The 20,278-nt window shown below is 34.7% G+C and overlaps 1 protein-coding gene across 2 annotated transcripts; it reads left to right on the forward strand.

Moving 5' to 3' along the window:
* Positions 1 to 5,345: 5,345 nt before the first annotated feature.
* On the forward strand, positions 5,346 to 19,778 carry LOC128204220 (receptor-type tyrosine-protein phosphatase kappa-like). 2 transcript variants are annotated; one of them, XM_052905609.1, is made up of 21 exons: positions 5,346 to 5,517; positions 6,413 to 7,759; positions 7,979 to 8,090; positions 8,394 to 8,470; positions 9,812 to 9,955; positions 10,523 to 10,689; positions 10,869 to 10,956; positions 11,239 to 11,303; positions 11,422 to 11,458; positions 11,718 to 11,821; positions 12,153 to 12,278; positions 14,534 to 14,682; positions 15,523 to 15,658; positions 16,057 to 16,185; positions 16,525 to 16,627; positions 16,841 to 16,917; positions 17,089 to 17,220; positions 17,452 to 17,589; positions 17,828 to 17,976; positions 18,125 to 18,260; positions 18,601 to 19,778. In XM_052905609.1, the coding sequence occupies exons 1-21, from the start codon at positions 5,445 to 5,447 to the stop codon at positions 18,682 to 18,684; spliced, it is 3,573 nt and encodes a 1,190-aa protein (XP_052761569.1). In that variant the 5' UTR covers positions 5,346 to 5,444; the 3' UTR covers positions 18,685 to 19,778. The 2 variants fall into 2 exon arrangements, with proteins under 2 accessions (XP_052761569.1, XP_052761570.1); XM_052905610.1 differs by having other exon boundaries at positions 8,397 to 8,470.
* Positions 19,779 to 20,278: the final 500 nt, after the last annotated feature.

A 20,278-nucleotide genomic window follows, 5' to 3' on the forward strand; every position in this document is an offset into this window, starting at 1 on the left:
TTCAATGTCGATAGAGTATTCCTCATTTTCAACAAGCCTAGTCTCCAAATCAGCAATGTCTGCATGACTTACGGTTTTTTCACTTAAGGTTTTGATGGTTTCCGCCTTCTCCGCTAGAATTTCCAGCAACTTGATGCGCTTAGAATTAGATAATTCCTCCTCAAACTTCAAAAGAAGGTTTTCGACAACTTTCCTTTGTCCATCTCGCATTGAAGTCAGCTTTGTTAGTTGCATGTTGGCTTTGTCACGGCACCAAAATGTCTTTGTAAGACTGAGTAAGTAAACAACACGTCGTGTCAGGTTCGATCCTTTTACTCAACTATCCTATATATATAAAACAACGGAAGTGACGTCGACGTTAAGTCTTTATGCGCGTAATGTTATACAAATACAATTCATGACAATAACAGTGGTTACAAATAAAAGACAGCACTTCCACAAAACAGACCCAGGAAATTTGTACTGGTGATGAAAGTTCTTTTGAGCAAAGGTGGTGACCAAGTTGAGTCTGGACAAAATTGTGTGGTTCCATTTCACGTGCCTTAAACTGACTAATAAACCTAAAGCCAAGAAATGGTATTGCCCAGACTGCAGAAGACTTCCTGAATTTTCAAAAAAGGAAACATCCTGTTTAAGTTTCACAATAATCAAGCAAACACCACAACTGTGTATAATGTTCATGACTGTGATATTCATTTACTAAATGATTTTGATCAATTTGGTATAACATTAATAAAGTCAGACAATTATGACATCATCATGCTGTAAAGCTGTTGTTAATGTACCGCCATGCACTTCTTGTTCATTTGAGCAAAGTACAATTTTGTTTTCTTGCATGTATTTTCACATTTCTTTATTCTGTCTTGTAGCATAAATCTGTTCATTTATCATATATAAAATTGAGGTGTACAAGAGAATTAAATGTTAGATATGGTGATGTATTTATTTTATTTTACCTGTCTATAACCACAGCTTCAGGCTGGTTGTGCAACTATTGTATTAAACTTAGCACGTTACATGATATGATATTTTGACAGCTGATGGCAGAAGACATGAGAGCCTCGTTATTTGACAATATAAGCAGTAACTTCATGGCTCCTAAAATGTGTTCAGTTACACAAAATCAACAACATTACCAACATGAAAGTGCTAAATTCATTTTATTTACTTTCAGGTTAAAAAAACTAAGGATTTATGACTGTAACATGTATATACATTCTAGACACATAATGTTCAACAAAACAAACTTATCATTCATCTATGCATAACTTCATCCAAAATCAATAACTGACTCGCACAAATTTACTAATGCGCAGCAATGTTGTCAATTGTTGGAGTATTGTCAGCATCTTTCGTCATCAACATGTCAATCGGTAATGTTCCATTTAAGTGTACATTTGTCGCACCTGAGTCCAATGACACGCTCCACATGAATGCGTACATTTGCTATTTTGCGTGTTGTTTCCACGTTCAATGGAGAGAGATGTTTTTTTTCCTTTTGTAATTGCGGGGATTTAAACTTCAGCACACATTGCCCCTACACTGGATTGAATGTCAAATCCGCGGTCAGCAAGAATTAAATCACCAGAAATATTTTTGGTCAAAAACCCACAATTTTCCGTGATGTGATTATCACTAGTTCTGCCACCCCATGAATTGGAAATAAAAGACACTACTCCCCTGTGGTGTTTTTCCCAAGAGAAATTTGACAGTTTTGTGATGTTTGTATGATGACCATGTCTCTGCCCTAGCTTTTAGATTAGAGGGTCTTTCTATGAAAACTTCAAACAGTCTATAATAACAGCACACTTGGTTCCAAAATGCTTTCTAAACTGCATAGGCATTGTTTTTCTGAGTTCTTCGCGCTCTGGCCACATCACAAAAAGTTTCTTTCTTATGAACATAACATCAATGAAATCTGTAATCGTTCGAGAGATTGTGGACACAGAAGCGTGGATCTGATAAGCCAAATGCATCACTGACAAGTTAGTCGAAGTCTAGGATGCGTCATTGTTAAACATTCAAATTTACCAAATGACTGAAATTTAGTTGTTTTTGCTTTAGCAATTTTCTTAACATCCAGTAAAAATCGGACCCAAAACTATTTTGAGTCGCCCAAATTGTAGCCGATAAGTGACTGCCATTACCATGAATTTATCACCAATAGAATGTTAAAGGCCTAGTTAAAGCCTTCTCTAAGTGACCCCCATCCCCACCCCCCCACCCCCCGACCCCCCAAAAAAGAAAATAACCGTGTATTTGTACACAACTTCTGTTTATTGATCTTAATCTAATTGCCTTCTTGTCTTATCACTTCTCCCATCTGAGTATCCTGTTGTGCAGTTTGGGTTGTTTTTTTGACAGAAATGAACCCTAAATGGCCCTGAGCCAATAAATGAACACACAGGAAATTGGCCCCTACGGTGACACCAGTGCAATTAGCAGAAGATGCTACAGCCTGGGATTATCATGTCAAACATTTGTTTAACTAGACCTTTAAGGCACCAGCACATGAGCGGACATGCTTTTTACTCAGTCGAACTACACTCAATTCCCTATCTTTTTAAGAATCACTTTATGCAAATGGATATTTTATATTTAGCTTTTTGTAATGTCATACTATATAAAATTATAACTGTAATGTTGGTACAATTATTATGCGTAAATTTCGGCCGCTGTCGATCACTTTGTGTCAGGAAAACGTAATGAAACGTCTCATAGTTTAAGATATATAGGATCTGTCATGATTCGTCATTCAATTCATATTTTATTCAACGTGTTTCGGAAATGTATTCGTAAGCGAGCCTTTAACGAGCTTATCTACATATTTCCTGGACTAGTTTTATACAATTGATGACGAGTGTCAGATTAATTTTAGCAATAAAGAATATGACCGAGCTGTTTTACCTGCGGTGATTATGAGCCGAATACCACAAACCAATGCCATTACCCGCGCTACATCATTTCAGAATTGCAGTATCTTGAGAGATTTAAAACAACATATACCTCCGATCGTTTTCATTCCGTCACATCCGGTTATATGACGTCATCATTATTACCAATTAATCAGTTTTATTACTTTATCACAGACATGCGGGGTGATTTTCTGACCAATAGAAATTGAACAATGTTATATTTCACATGTGTATTACAGAAGAACACGTGATGGTTATATTAAATCGGATTAATGTATAGAATAAGTAATGCGGTTAAAGAAGGCCGTACTAAACAAACTGAAAAAACTAACACTGGTTCTGTGATCGGTGGAGCGGTTGGTGGTGTGCTTAGCTTTTGTTGTCGTACCACTAGTGGTGATTGTGCGTGTATTGAAATAAAGTAATTGTTAGATAAATATTTCTTTTTAACGTACCAATGCTGCCGTAAATTCGATAATAATGCAACATATTCTTTCACAGGATTCTCTTCTTCAACGCTCTCATTTTTGCTTCATTTTTGTTTAAATCCACATGAATGACAAGTGTATGATAACAAATTTGCTAATATTCTGAAAATCAGCTAGAGCTATTTAAATAGATTAGAGGAATGTATACAGAACCTAGATGGAACTCAGTAGTCTTATTGCAAAACCTAGTGTTATTTTGTTTAAATGATAAATCAGCAAAAGCCGAAAACAAACGTATACTGAACCAACTTAAAAACAACTAAACTAGAAACACAGCAATTTTATTTATGTAAGTTTGTATAAGGTAATTTTAGAAAGTAGTTATACAAGTTAATATAATTACCTTATTATTTCATTATAATTTCATTGGTCGATATTTATAACTTCACTGTTATACACAAAACAGCATACGAAGTTGACTTCATATTGTTGATATCAGTGCCAAATCGGACCTTTGTTTGCATTTAGGCAACAACAACATTTATTTATGAAATTATGTAGTGGCACACACTAACGTCTGCTTTCGTCGCTTTACAGCTATTTTTGGTGCTGAATTTCAATATTAAACATGCATAATCAATTCATTCTTTGCCAGATTTGTTTGTGTAATTCTTTGCAAGATTTGTTTGTGTAATATGGAGTTGGGCTAATTTTAGGAAAGCAGATTTTATCCGATTAAGGCTTAAACAGCTATGGTAATATTTCGAAGGCTCTTAAACATACGCAAACAAATAATTTGACAACAAAATCAATTAAACATCTTAAGATTTAAGTCAAAAGGAGGTAACAAGAAACTCAAACATCAACTAAAATATAATAAGAATATTAACAATATCTCATTTCAGCTTGTACCTTCGAAGTAAAAAGACGTCTTATCTCTTCACGCACAGAAATACAAATTAATTAGGGTTTGTATAGAATCAAATCCAGAAATTCAACAATGAATACACTGGTCACTTGAGGGACGATAGCCGTGAATATAAACCACTTTCAATTTTGCCCAATCCCACCTTTCAAAAGGAGTTATTCTATATGTTTCGCGCATAAACCAGATAATAATCTAGGTAGTTTGTTTAAAACAACTTTCGTTTTGATACAATTGTGATTAAAAAGGTAGGTGTTTATAAATGTTCGTGCTTTAGTTAAAATTCTTGTCGATGGAAGTGACTGGCATTATTTTCTGACAAATATGTCAGTGCTGAAGCAATAAATCTAATATGCAAAAGAACATAAAGCCATCCATCAATTAGTGCCTGTGTGTCATTTGAATTGAAATAGCTGTGAAAAAATGCCCATCTTGTTGACCTATCTTAAACAGCGTATAGCATGAGAATTATATTTCTTGTTTGCCCTAACCATTGTGTTGGTGTCCATTTAGTATAATGTAATAAGTTTATCTTAATACCGGGGCGTAGCAAATTGCATATAGAACACCATTCGTACCCACAAGTGTTCCGTCTCTATTCCGTGCGTTGTTATGATAACCTACCATAAATCATGGGTCATTATTTAGATGGTTATTTTCTTTAGGCAACGATAAACCAAACAGTTATCATCAAATGACATTGAACATGTTTTGATAACATGGAATGGTTAAGTATGTTCATGATTTATCACAACCTTTCATTACACAATATAGACAATAATTGACAAGGGAGCTATTGAATATGATCTTATATTACCTGTTAGAAAATCATATTGACCGAGGTAGTATCTAATAAGGAAGATTTATTTTCTGCTAACTATTATATATTATATAGAATCGCTTAATCACAATAAGTTAATCTATACTATTTATCAGATGAAATCCTTTATGCAAGTTAAACAAGTATGTATTAGTAGTTTGTAGTATGCTATGCCTATTATACGTACCGAACCTTCTTTGTTCATTTAAAATAATTCAGTGTAGCATAGCACATTTACAAGTTATGGTCTAACTTCCTGGTTTACCTCTTTCTACGTGTTAAGCACCTTCAAGTTAGCTTCAATAACGACTACATGTTTTATCAATGTGCATTTATACCGTGTGCTCTTTTAAAACATGAATCTCATTCAATGGGCTGTGTTTTTTATTTTTACATTATACCTTACTGTGGATATTTGCATGTCTGTTGGTAAGAGTTTTCCTTTTTCTACATTAGTTCTTAAAGTCATTTGAGAAGTCATCATAAATTATCATTCCATTTCATACATCTCAACATGATTTTCACCGAAGTTATTGTGCGTCCAATCATTTAAATTGAACAGCAGAACTTTGTTTTATTACAGAAATAATTTCAGATATTTTGAGCAGAAGATAAAAATATCTAGTCGTTTTAACAGCAAATAATTTTGGCTTCCTGTGTTGTGTGTTATTACTTTTGTCCAATTGGGTAAAATTAAAGTTGATTATTATGTATAACTCTTCAAAATTATTTAATATGTCGACCCATTCGTGTTAAGTACATAGAGGATATTACATAAACACTTATTCAAAACGGAATTTATTAAACAAGTTAGACATAATTCGTATTAATCGAGCACGAATGTATAAATGCAGAGGACTAAATAAATAAAATGACGTCATATAGCGAGTTCATTGTTTATCCAATTTGTTTATGGCGTCAAACGGTTTTTCACTAGTTATATATAAAAAGGCGGTGTCATTTATGATATAAATAATTATATAACCATAATGTTTTCACCATCTCTGACCGATTCTGCCCTCTATGGTATAAATATGTATATCCATACATAGTTATATGTATTTATTAATCTCAAATTATAGGACCGGGCTGATTTTAGCATGTACATTCTATTCAAATGTCACAAATGCAATAGTTCCATGTATGTTTGAAATGTCTTTGAAACGCGTACAAAACCGTGCATACTCATATTCGTTTATGTTATTATGACTTTAAAATAAAAAAATACTTGTAATCATCAAGCTTGCCCATTAGGAATGTTGCATATATTAGCTGTTTGCACAAAGGTATGATAATATTGACACCTTTGTTTTTTCACACGAAGGTAACCACTGTCCTGAATCTTGTAAAGAGTGTACTAAGACAGAAAATGATATCGTGTGCCACTGCAACTCATCAGAGTATTTCTTCAACGGAGGATGTGTTCCATGTACCGCCGTTGGGCTTGACTGTATACGATGTAGCAAGGCGTCTCAATGTGAAGAATGCATCCCAGGAAAATGGGGACCACAGTGTATCAACAAATGTGGAAGGGGCTGTAAAGATGGAAAATGTAATCATGAGGACGGGTCGTGTACATGCATTCGAGGATTTCACGGATCTGACTGCAAAATGCAATGTTCACCTAACTGCTTGGGCAACACTTGCTTGGACAATGGTCACTGCAATTGTACAACGGGATATTATTTACCAACGTGTACTGCACAATGTTACTCGGCATGTGAAGAATGTTCTAACGCTTCCTCATGTACTGTTTGCCCGAATGGAAGATTTGGAGATAAATGTCAAAATGAATGTCAATGCAGCAACACGATTGGCTGTGACATAATAACGGGTGCATGTATAACTAGGACGTGTCCACATGCATGCATATCATGTGTTAACAGTGATCACTGCAATGAGTGCACTGTTGGGTGGTTCGGATTAAAATGTGACTTAGAGTGTCCAAGAAATTGTAATGGGGGATGTTTCAAGCCCTCTGGCGTTTGTAATGCATGTTCAAAGACATATTACGGCTCAAAATGTGATAAAGAATGTTATTATTGTGGTGACAATGACTGTAAACAAAATGGAGAATGCTACAAGTGCTACCCAGGTTTCTATGGTTCATTTTGTAACTTAACATGTACATATCCATGTACTGCAACGTGCAATCAGGAAGACGGATCATGTACCTTAAATTGTCCTGCAAACTGCTTAAGCTGTTCAGATAGTGCAACATGCACTAAATGCAAAAACCTTTACTACGGACAGCTTTGTGGTTCACTGTGTAGCCCTACGTGTAAACAGGGAAAGTGTGACATACAGTCAGGCCATTGCGTGGAATGCAATTCGTCATCGTACAAAGGAGACTTTTGCAACACTACCTGTAGCTCCATATGCTCCTCAAATGGATGCGAAAGACAAACTGGAAGTTGTATTGGGTGCTTGGATGAGAAGGTTTATGGAGCATTTTGCAATTTTACATGTAACACTAATTGCAAGAATCAAATATGTTTACAAGGAAACGGTTACTGCACAAATGGATGTATATCTAATTATTATGGCACAACGTGTGAGAAAATCTGCTCTGAGAATTGTGCCAACTCAACAACAGAGTCAAAATGTTACTCATCAGGAAAGTGCATAAGTGGGTGTGTTGATGGTTTCAGCGGCGATACGTGTATATCGGGTATATTTTCATTTGTTGTATTGAATATTGTTAGATTTGTAAATTATAATGTAGTTACAAATAGATGTTGAAATTATTCATGTTTGATATCTTATTTGGCACATGCTACTACCCGCCCATGTAGTTTCCGTCATCATATTAATATGATTTCATATAATATATTGACTTACATTTAGATATACCAATTGAACAACGCGTTTCTGTTTGAATGTCCTTCAGGAGCTAATACGGAGAACGGAAAAAGTGATGTAGCTGCTATAGGAGGAGGTGTGGGAGGGATGTTGGTGTTCGCTGTGGTCGTCGTTTTGATTATCATCTTCCTTAAAAGGAGGTGAGTTATTCTAGGGATATATCATGTTAGTGTTTTCGACATCAGTTTTCCTCATTCTTGATGGAAATTGCATATTGTATAACATTTGGTAGCACTGTAGACATGTCTTTTTGTAAATGCACTAGAAAATGATTGCAATGTTTACTACGAATTACATGAACATTACCAGACGAATAAGAAGTTCATTGTAATACGATTATCCAAAGCCACAAATGATTATATATTTTTCTTCATTAAGACATTATTAACTGACGTATTCAAAATGAATCTGTGGTAACTATTTTAATTGCGATTTTTATTTAGAAGAAATAGAAAGCCCAATGAAGATCAAAGTGAAGATATTGATTTTGAGTGTCAAACAATAGAGCCATTACATGGAGGTATATGTATATTTTTTTTTTAATTTCGCCTTTAATATTTTTAGCTTTGTTTATTGCCTTATAACAAGGTTTTTTAAATCAAGGTTATCAGATTCGTGTATGTCGTTTGGCGAGCGATAGGGCAGATTGATACCGCACAGATAGTTTCATTAAGTCGTGTCCGAGCTGTAACTTGGCCAAGTATAAGGGGATTTCAAAATAACTTATGCACACTTTCAAATGTTCACCCATAAGGGTCATTTGGTAATATTTCTTGTAATTTGATTTGCAAGCCATGCATGTATGTAGGTCAAGAGTCAAGCTCACACTTAATGGTCAACATTGCTTTAAATGTTACCGGTCTGGGCTGTAATTGGCCACTTCTTTGAGGATTTTGAAACACTTTTCACCATATGAATCCAGCGTGTGTGTTACAAGACATATATCGGCAGGTTAAATAACAAGCTCATGCTTAATGGAAATTGAATTTAAAAAATCCTTGCTGTTTTGCTTGTCTACATGGCTATACATTGGCTATACATTGTAGGATTATAAAATACTTTGGCAACAATATTCACTATGAGAAGCCAGCGTTTGCATGCAAGACCCGTGTCTGTTGGTCATATGTCAATGTCAAACTAAGGAATCATTGGTCAAGATTCCTTCTTATATGGCATGTCTGGGCCGTAATTAAGCCATGCATTGGGGGATTTAAAAATAACTTATTATTAAATTATGAGAAGCCGAGAAGAGGTAGGTCAGAGTTCAAGGTCAAACGTAAGGGAAGATTCCTTGCAGTTTGGCTTGTCCTGGCTTTAACTTGGCCATGCGTTTGGGATTAAAATATAACGAATTTTAACCTGTCTCTTTAACAAAACCAATTAAACAACATTAGTTCCATATTTATAAATACACTTTGATATTTTATCCAGCAACCTTTCACGGGACTGTTTTATCATATCTATTCAGTGGCGGGCTTGACATTGATGACATTTTTAACGACAAAGCTCAAGCATATACAGCGCAAAAAGAGTTACACATTTTCATCTGCATGCCGATCCATCATTCGTTCAAACTTCCCTGAACGTTCTGAGAAAGCAAATTTAAAACCAGGTTTTCTTCGCATATCGACGGTTCTAGTTCAGAATTGATAACGTCGGTATATATAATAATTTCATTGTTTTAATCCTTTTCACATATCATGTTCATAATATAATGAGAATTTAACTGGATTTGGCTGAAACAATTTGTTTCGAATGCTTAGCTTAATTAATTATACTCAACTAAAAAATAAACGTACAAAAAGTGTCAAAACCTTTTTTAACATTTTATTTGACCTAACTTGTATGCGTTATTATACAGATTTTCCAGGCAAACATGTTTCCACGAAAGCAACAACCGCACCGACGTTAGGAACATTAAACGTTAATTACAACCATGTATCGGACACATTAATGCTCGGTGGTGGCTTGGAAACAGCTACGGAAGATGATGATCTAGAAGTTGGTTAGTTTGAAACAAATTGTACATACTTTAATTGAAACTAGTAAAATAATAAGGTTTGTATGTGTCATTAAGTTTTTATAACGCTAATAATTCCAAAAAATTATATGTATGTACTAGATGGAAAATGTGTTTGTGTTCAACCGATTATTAGACTGCTAATCACCTCCATGAATAAGATAGCTATGTGTCGACCTCATATATAAAGACGACCTCATATAATATTTGAAAATTCCCGAAGCAACAACTAAATTTCTTAATATTATATTGAGATTTTCTGGTTGACAGGCATCATAGATAAAAAAAATGCCTTATTGAGAACAATTTCAACTTCTAAAATGTAAGCTCTCTGATAAAGTTCACTGATTTATTAAATACACTTAAATTTTAAATTACAACACTTTTTCTTTTCGGACCGATGTTTAATTCTCGATCAAAATACGGACGGTATCAACGATTGCCAATTGTACATAAAGCTAGTGAACTAAACGTATAAATGTTTTCCTGTGACATTTTAAATAAATAGGAATATACCACATTGTAATATCTAATGACATATAAATCTGACAGATTTAGACGAAGAGAGAAGGTCCCAAAAAAGGAAACTGGCAAAGAAGGTTGAGGAGAACGTTTACTACATCGGTATACAGGATATAGAGAAACGGAAAGTGAAAGTGGAGGAACTGGCGGCTTTTGTGGCTGGAAAGACTCTGGATTACTATGAGGAGGAATTTGATGTACTTGTCAGTTACATAAGCAACACGAATATATATAGTTTTTGTTCTTTGTATATCAAATACGTAACGCTAGTAAAACAATTTAAAATATGAGTAAAATATAATAAAAAAGCAACTTATAGCATTTTAATTGTAATACAAACTATTTTAGCCTATATATTTGCCTTTCTCTCCTGCAGAATTTCTCTGACGGCCTCACAAGGAGCTGTGACGCTGCCAAAATACCTCAAAACAGGGCGAAAAACAGATACAAGGGATTATATGCATGTAACAATACCATTGAAGTTAAATCATTAAAATTCACCGATCCATGGGCATTGATTTCTAATGAAAATTTATTTTACTGCAGTTCAGTTTGAATTAAAACAAGGCTATAAAATTGCTTTATCTCTAAATAATAACTAGGATTTATTATCATTATTTTTGTTATTATTATTATTATTAGTAGTAGTAGTAGTAGTAGTAGTAGTAGTAGTAGTAGTAGTAGTAGTAGTAAAATTTAAATTTAAGTATTTATTTATTTTCTATTTTCTTTAATTGTGTTTCCAGATGATGCTACAAGGGTGAAAGTGACTGGTTTTGATACTGATTACATCAATGCTAACTACATCGATGTATGTATAAGAACCAAAATACTCAATAAGTTGAAGTGAACTTTAAATGAAATAAATCAAAAACGTATCAAGTACACTAACAATAATTATTAAAGTTAACGTGATCTTCTACTTACAGGGTTTCAAGGAGAGAAATGCGTATATTGCCTCGCTTGGTAAGAATATATACATATTTTCGATATTTACATGTCCGTGAAACCTTCATTTTTGCTAGCGATGATCCTCCAGTAATTAATTTATTGGAACATTGCAAATCATTACTTTGTATTTCTAAGAATGAGACGGACTACTTTATAACACTCTTTCTTTAAAGAGATATACATCGGGAAAGCAACAATGACATTCATGCATAAATGAAAGATACAACATACAAAAGGCAATTGCTACCGTTTCTATGGTGTTTTGTATTCCCAGGTCCAATGTCGAAACAGATGGGAGACTTTGGCATGTTTTGGAGTATGATTTGGCAACAAAAGGTGGAGAAGATTGTCATGGTTACCAACCTGATAGAGGAAGGGGTATAAAGACAATTAATGTGCAAACTTAACCCCGTTAATTAAAACATTCATTCAAGTACACCAGTATTTCGAAAAATATAAATATATTGAAAAAGGCTTCATATACTGAATTCTTTTTCGATTATTTGAATGCCATTTTAATGTATAACATAATTGCAATGTTACCATTGGAATGACCAAACTCGACAAACAAGTATGCGTTAGTCAAATTCAGTTATCGCAATCGCTAAGGCGTTCGGATTATAAAACTATCACACAATAACACATGTCAACACAACAACATTGCACACAGATTCTATCATTGTTATCTAAGTCCTTTTTGTATCATCAGAAGGAGAAATGCGAGCAGTACTGGCCCAATGTTGGGACCACTTTGACCTACAGCGGGGTGAAGGTCACCTGTCAGAGCGAGGATGAGTATGCAGAGTTTACGAGAAGGTTGCTGCTCCTAAATGATGTAAGTGTAGTTCGATGTCATTGTTCATTCTAATTATAATTTCAATGCGTACCTATATCAAATATTGTTTTAACATGTGATTTAGAGGAAAAATAAGACCCGTTTTGCCGCGACTGCATTTAAAATAATTGTTTCAATGCATATACATTTTTTTCTAAATGAAATATTGTTCCTTATTAACGAACTTGAATATTAACAACTATTATCATATGCATTAACATAAATCAGTGAGTCGTATGTATGTACTTTCCAATTTAAATACTTGTCGCTACAAACATATACCATAACTTGTGAAAATTAGGCAAAATACCCGGAAGATTAAAATGTACTCAAAACTAAATGTAAACCGTCCGTAATGCTGATGATTAATCTCACTTTACGCTAAACGAATAAGCACAAAAGAACACAAAAATATTGCCATTGTACGGAAGAATATTCATTAATTTCTCTGTGCAAGCAATACTATATAAAGCAGTAAATATGTTCGTTTAAAGTCCTTTGCTTAATTACATGAAACACTGATATTAATTTAAACATTACAAGCAAAGGTAACACACATTAATTTGTATCTAGATTTATTTTTAGTTTGGTAGTTGACCGAAATATTTATCATACAGTGAAAACTGACATATGTACTCGATCTTATTAGATTTTGGTTAAATAAATTACACCCACAACCCTAAATGTCAGTGCCTGTGCATAATAACACACTACAGTCTACGTCCATCGCTTAAAGGACAATGTTTAAAAGCAATGACCTCGGTATCTTATGAAAATATCTTAAAAAACACAGGTAATTAATGAAACAAAACACACCTTAACAATAATTGAAATATTACGGTCAACTACAGCGTGGTCAAGGGCACCTGTCAGAGCGAGGAAGTATGACATAAATGTTCCGCTGACGCGACTGAATCAAAATTCAGTACTCGAATTAGAATATTAATTTAGTGTAAGCAATTATTTGTTGACCAATGAAAAGGTACATTAGGGCTGTGGCCACACACTTTCTTTAGCACATGAAAGATTTAAGCCATTGTGTACCTTATGTCTTTTCTATATTAACCAGTGTGCTTGGACGACCAATTTAAATTTTAAGACACATAATCGTAGTCATCAAATCAATCTCTGATTCGGATATGTCTACTAGTTCAAACACTTTAACGTCTCAACCATTCAACTTAATAGTTTGACAAGGCTTAAATGAAATATAGGCAAAATACACGGAAGTTTAAACAGTAAGCAAACCTAAACTTAAAGCACTCGTAAATTCTAATGTGTATTTCGACTTCACGCTACCGGAATAAACACAAAAGATTTACGGAGCGATAGACACTATATTGAAGAATGCTTTTAACATCTTGCGTTAAGTTGAGAATGAAGCGATAAAATGCGTTTTTCCTTATTATTCACGTATTATGTTATATATCCTTATCTATGCATCCAATGCTTCTGCTTAAAGTGCTTTGTTGAATTAGTAGCTGAATATCAATATAAAAATTACAAGGAAAGATAACCAGGTTTGACTCGTTATATGCTTCCTTATGAGTTGCTGTTCTAAAACTTACACAATTGATACGAACTTATTCAATATTAATCATGTTGATGAAATGTAGAAAGAATTGAACAAGTTAAAGCATTAGATAAATAATACAAATTACACAACACCATCCCACATAAAAAAAATTGTAGAAGGATCAAGGCTGTTAAAAACGAAGTTGAATTATATATTTCTACCTGGTGTACATTTAAATGTAAAGATTGTTAAAATTCACTTCAATGGAGTTTTTTTATAAAAAGAGTCAGGTAATTTGGTCGGTCGGGGTGTATGTGATGTATAAGACTGTAAACACAATTAAGAACTATATCAATTGAAACTTGGTAGCAATATGCCTTCCCCTTGACTACGGCACCATGGCATCAACTAAAGTACACTAACAACGATCAATTGTTTGAGTTATATACAATTCATAACTATATACCAATCTTGACAATCTCATTAAAAACAAATTCATGGCGTTACAACGAAATGCTATGGAAATCAGCGTAAAGCGAACGCCACGAAATTATTAAACCGGAAAACAGAGAGAGAGAGAGGTGGGGGGCGCGTGGGAGGAGGGGGGCTCCGTAAAGTATTATGACAATATGGAGTCCACAAAAAGCAGGTTATTTCACAAATAGGAATGTATGACCTGTTTTCAAAATACAACATGCAAGTATGTTTTAACTAGAAAACATAATAAAAACTATTTCAGGGAGAATCTGAGAGGCAGCTGCACCAACTCCACTTCACGGCCTGGCCGGATAGGGGAATCCCAGAGGACGTCACAGCGCTGATTGAGTTCCGACATAGAGTGTTCAATTCTCCTGCTCATCTTGGCGGTCCAACACTGGTCCATTGCAGGTGAAGATTATTTATTGTTCAATTTTTAAACCTTTGCACCTGTTATAAAAGTACTATTTGAGAGCGTTACAGAGCATTCCAAGCATACAGATATGTTCTAACTTTGTACCAGTTCGTGCCAAGGAGGAATGCGAGCCAAGCTAGCTCGAGCTAACGGGGTTCGACTGTAATTGCAAGTGTGAGATTTTTTTATTGCATATTCAAGAGCCATTGTCATGTTATGAACGTCAAAGATCAGAGCGTCACGGATTCAGTTAAGAAAGATGGTACTCACTGATTGCCCCTGTACATGTTGATGTCCCACCAACGCTGGTCGCATAAAAGGAAATAATGAATTATAAGTTCTTTAATGAATTTGTCCTGAAGGGAATGTTTTACAACACTAGTAAGGCTATAATGGACCATTACAAAGAAAAACACAGAACTAGGGGAACTAAAATCGCTCTCAAGTGCACAAGCATTAGGTCAGACAGTAAGCAAGACATCACAAATAATGTGAGTGTTTTCTTTGTACGTGTTGATACAGAACCAGCAATAAACACATTTGAAGCTCTATTGTATGTCCATTAAAACGTTCATGTAAAAACTAGTGATAAAGGTGTCCTCCTCTCACGCAAGCGGTCCTGTTTTCGATCGCCATTAGAACCATTACTTGGTCTATAAAATATGACACAGATGACACAGTATTGGTTTCCAAGTGGACTCGAGAGTGATTTATATCAGCTTTCCAGCACTCTTTATAATGGAGTGTAAAATACATTTGTATAAATTAATAAATAGCGCATTGCCTTTTACCATTTGTTATGATCGATAAATGTCATATATGGATGTTCCTTTTAGTGCGGGAATCGGTCGAACAGGGACATATATTGCGTTAGATATTCTAACAAAGGAAGGCAATTCGAACAACGCCGTTGAGATTCCAGGATGCATCATCAATATGAGACAGAACAGGCCAAACATGGTCCAGACAGCGGTAGGTTGATATGTGAATCCTTGAACCACAAAGAACGTAACGGGAGTGACAAAGTAATAGAGAAGTGCAGAAATATAGGGAGGTTCAGAAAATATTAATACAAACTGCGTTCTTACATTTTGTCGTACCTTAAAAGTTGTAGTTATAGTTGTAACTCAGCTATGCACGTCTAAAAGATATACCTATTGCATAATTGCTGGATATTTCATGTCCTCTTTGCAGCCTCAATGGCTTATCAGTTGTCTATTTTCTTCTTGCAGTTTTGTTTTTCTACGTTTACATGTCATATTGGAATTACACAATGTTTATGCTTTACTTCTGATATGCGTTTTCATAGAACCAATGCACACACAAACGAACCATGAGTATATAAGTGTGTGTGTCTGTCCTGATTTCAGGAACAGTACGAGTTTCTACACCTTGCCCTGGTTCACACCCTGACTTTTAACTGTGAGCAGATACCAGGTAAACAGTTTCAGGACTACATGATAGAGACCAGCAAAGGCGATCTTATCAGGCAGTTAAAGGTAACGGAATGTGCTTTTGCATTTGCCCAAAGTGAGTATACTTATCAATATTTAGTGCTGCTGTCAATAAGTAGTGTTAACCTGATAATTACATAACGATGTTCACTTGGTATTTAAAGTGTATTTATCCAGATACAAACAGTCAAACGAAAGTAACTGTCCCACCTATTAGGCTAAAATTGACAGTTTTATTCAAAATGAATGAGTAATATGTTTCTTTGAAACAGATGTAAATGCACATTATGCCCAGAATGCATATATATATATATATATATATATATATATATATATGCTCATAACACAAACGAAATGGCAGTGTAAAGTATTTCTCCTTTGTAGAAAATAAAGGACACTCCCCACGTTCACACTGACGATGAAGTCGTTGCTATTGGACGAAACAAGTCTGAGAAAGGAAAGAACAGAAGTGGAGCAGATATTCCAGGTGCACGCTTGTAAAGAATATCGCGTACTCATTACCCACTTTATGAAATACCCAACATATATCAACAAGCCATACGTAACGCTTCAGCTCTGCTGACCTAATATCATAACCAGTATAACTGCGCGATGACATTCGGTAATGAAATAGTGCGCTATCAAAATGTAAAATTATGTTAACTCAAAAGGTATATAATAAAAGGGTTATTACTTTCAGGCGATGAATACCGCCCTCGACTTTATCTGGGAATAAGCAATGGTGATTCAGATTATGTCAATGCTGTCTTTGTTCATGTAAGGGTGTATAAATATTATTATTCAACAATTTCAAAGAACATTTCAAGTTCAAACATTTTACATTTAACATTTGCTCTAATTAACGGTAGTTTCTCCAAACATATACAGCCAGTTAAAGTATTTACATATCGTGTTCGTCCATCGCCGTACATTCAATTTATGTTGCAGGCGTTTCAGGCGAAACGGAAATATATTGTCGCACAGTCTCCAATGCCAAATACTGTACAGGATTTCCTTAATTTGGCATACCAAGAAAATTGTTCATGCATTGTCAGCTTTGAGCAAAGTGACGGCAAAAAGGTACGATTAAGAAAATATATATTCCTGTCATTTTGTCAAAAGTCTGTAATGAGTCGTCTCGATGAAATTACATGAAGTTCTCTCTTGCTGCTGTTTCATTTCAAGACGGAAGAACATAATATATAAATTTCAACTATCTCCTACTGTAGAGGATGTTCTTTGCACAAGTCTTAATCAAATCCTTATTAACGGAATTTCATTAAAAAAAGAACTTAACATTATTTCCACTAGGATATAGGTGAATATTATCCAGCGGACAATCAAGAACTCAAGAAAGGTCAACTGACTATTTCATGTGGGAGGGATAAGGTCACGAACGAGTACAACATCCAGAAATGGCTAACTATTGAGTTCAAGGGAAGCACACAGGTTAGTGTACATGTATACATCGCATACATGTAACTGAATGTACATCATTTGTAAGAAGATTATTTGTGGGGGGTTTAAAACAATAAAGTAATTTCGGCGTAAAAATGTAATGGATGCCATCAAGAACAAAGAGTAGTTTTGAAACTTTCTTTGCTTTTATTGAACAGTTTAATGTATATTATTGATTTTGTTTAATGAAAGTATGCTTTCATATATGTAGTTTTGGTTTTTGTTACAGAGTGAAGGTGGCAAGAGCACATTGCGACACTTTGAGTTTACAGACTGGAACCAGACTGGAAATGTTCCAAGCAGCCTTGCTAACTATGTCGCATTTCTGAGAGATGTCAAAATGGCATCGTCCAATGGGCCTGTTCTTGTCCACTGCAGGTAGTACAAATTCAAGCTTTGTAACCCATGTGTTCTCGTTGGATTTTATACACTTTTTTTACTATCTGGATTGCGGGATTTTGGACCAAATATGTTTTCATTTGAACTAACATTCACTTTAATCAATCTTATATGCTATATATATCAGGGATGGTGGTAGTAAGAGCGGGCTGTTCTGTGTTATGGCATTCCTCTTGGAGAAATTGGTAGTAGAGCACGAGGTCAGTGTGGTAAATGCCGTCAGGAGGGTCAAAGCCAGGAGACCCAACGCAGTGGCCAATCAGGTAAGCTAACCATTTAATTGGTTTTAATTTCGAATTAACATATATCTGAGCTTAATACAAGTGCGTATTATGCCCATTAACGAAAGAGTCAACATAATTAAATTAAATATATATGTACATATATGTTTGGTCTTCTTTAAAACCCTCTTTCTTTGGCAAATAGTAAGCTTACTATAATCTACGTATTCGCAGGGAATAACGATGACAACCCCGATATAATTAAGTAGTGTACGATATGATATATTCAACTTAATATCCTTTACAAACAATGCAAAGAACGGAGAGTCATAGCTTACTCTACTGCATTTAACCAATGTAGTTTGATATTTTCTATTTGTAGGCACAGTTCGACTTCTGCCATGATTGTGTTCTGGAGTTTGTCCGCTCGTTCAAAACATACTCCAATTTCAGCGAAGATATATAAATTGAATGTGGATTGGAAAACAATACTAAACTATCTTGATTTGTTTTCTTGTCGTCAATTGTTCATATGTCTGTGTTTGTTTTTAAATTGCATACCATTGTGTAAAGTTCGGGGCACTTCAATTTTAGCGGTTCCTACAATATAATTATTCCAAGTTCAAACAGCCAACACAATTGTCTTGGCTATATTTAGAATATGTAATTCCATCAGATATTTGGGGTCACCGCTCCAAGTAAGCCCACATTTATGCTTGAACTAAAATTATTTTTATAAACTCGTTACCAACTGGGACAGTTAAATGGTATCTACTCAAAATTACTGAACATACTGTTTCAAATCTAGTTATATCTACACGTATATTAGCTACTACTACTGCTGCTGCTGCTGCTGCTGCTGCTGCTACTACTACTACTACTACACTACTACTACTAGTACTACTACTTGTACTACTACTACTACTACTACTACTACTACTACTACTACTACTGCTACTGCTGCTGCTGCTGCTGCTGCTGCTGCTGTTGCTGCTGGTGCTGCTACTGGTGCTGGTGCTGCTGCTGCTACTACTACTACTACTACTTTTTTACGTGTAAAATCAAACAAATTGTTTCGTTTGTACATATATATATGAACGTTTCTTATTTGGATTTTGTTAAGCTGTAGTTATGACCCTACCAGTACGGCTTTATCTATTCACAGATATGTTATAGTTATACACACGTTTCTGCATTTATCTGCTTTATTCTAATTCTAACAATCTGAGCGTGTTTTCTTTTTGTATAAACTTAATAGAATGTTTAAGAACTTCTGCAACATGTGAATAGGTTCCTTCGCTAATTGGAATATGGACACATGAATCTATATTGAAGAGTTGAGATACTTTTCTGTATTGCTCATAACTACCCGGACGTTTACAATGTCGAATACGCTAAGGACTGGTTCCGCACAAATGACAGGCTCTGGTATTGTAATAAGTAATGTAAAACCGCCTATTAACTGTCGCTTTGTTTTGCTATTTTCTATTGATAGCATTTGGCTTCGTGATGCATTTGCTTTGAATGAGTGTTGTACTGAATAAAAAAACCTTAATATTGGTTGTGTAAGATACTTGTTAATGCATCAACATGCGGACTGTTGTGGTATGGATTGTATGAAACTAATCGAATTGACACATTGGGTTAGTTCAACCGACCAACGTCATATTCTCTTTATATTGTAATTATACAACAAATGAAATAGAAAGGTTACCACTCGGTCATGGGCTCCAAACGTAACAACTTTAAACAACTTCAGCAAATGAATAATATAATATAATAAAATCATCTATGTTTTTTAACAACTATAGTCAAAAACGGACACTATTGAGCACAATACATTTTATTGTTTGTTAAAACAGTGTTTGTGGTAAATGTTTAAATTAACATCCTGTGTAATGTTCAATGAATAACATTTACATCGTATCAATACGTCATATAAACTGACAAATAAGCAGCATCCCACGCACGATATGGGGCTGTGAGACATACACTTGCTTTTCTTGTGTTATCAATTATTTCAATTACTCAAATTTCGGAAGCAACTCTTAAAACTTTAT

The sequence above is a fragment of the Mya arenaria genome, chromosome 10, assembly GCF_026914265.1.
Source record: "Mya arenaria isolate MELC-2E11 chromosome 10, ASM2691426v1".
NCBI classification, from domain to species: Eukaryota; Metazoa; Mollusca; class Bivalvia; order Myida; family Myidae; genus Mya; species Mya arenaria.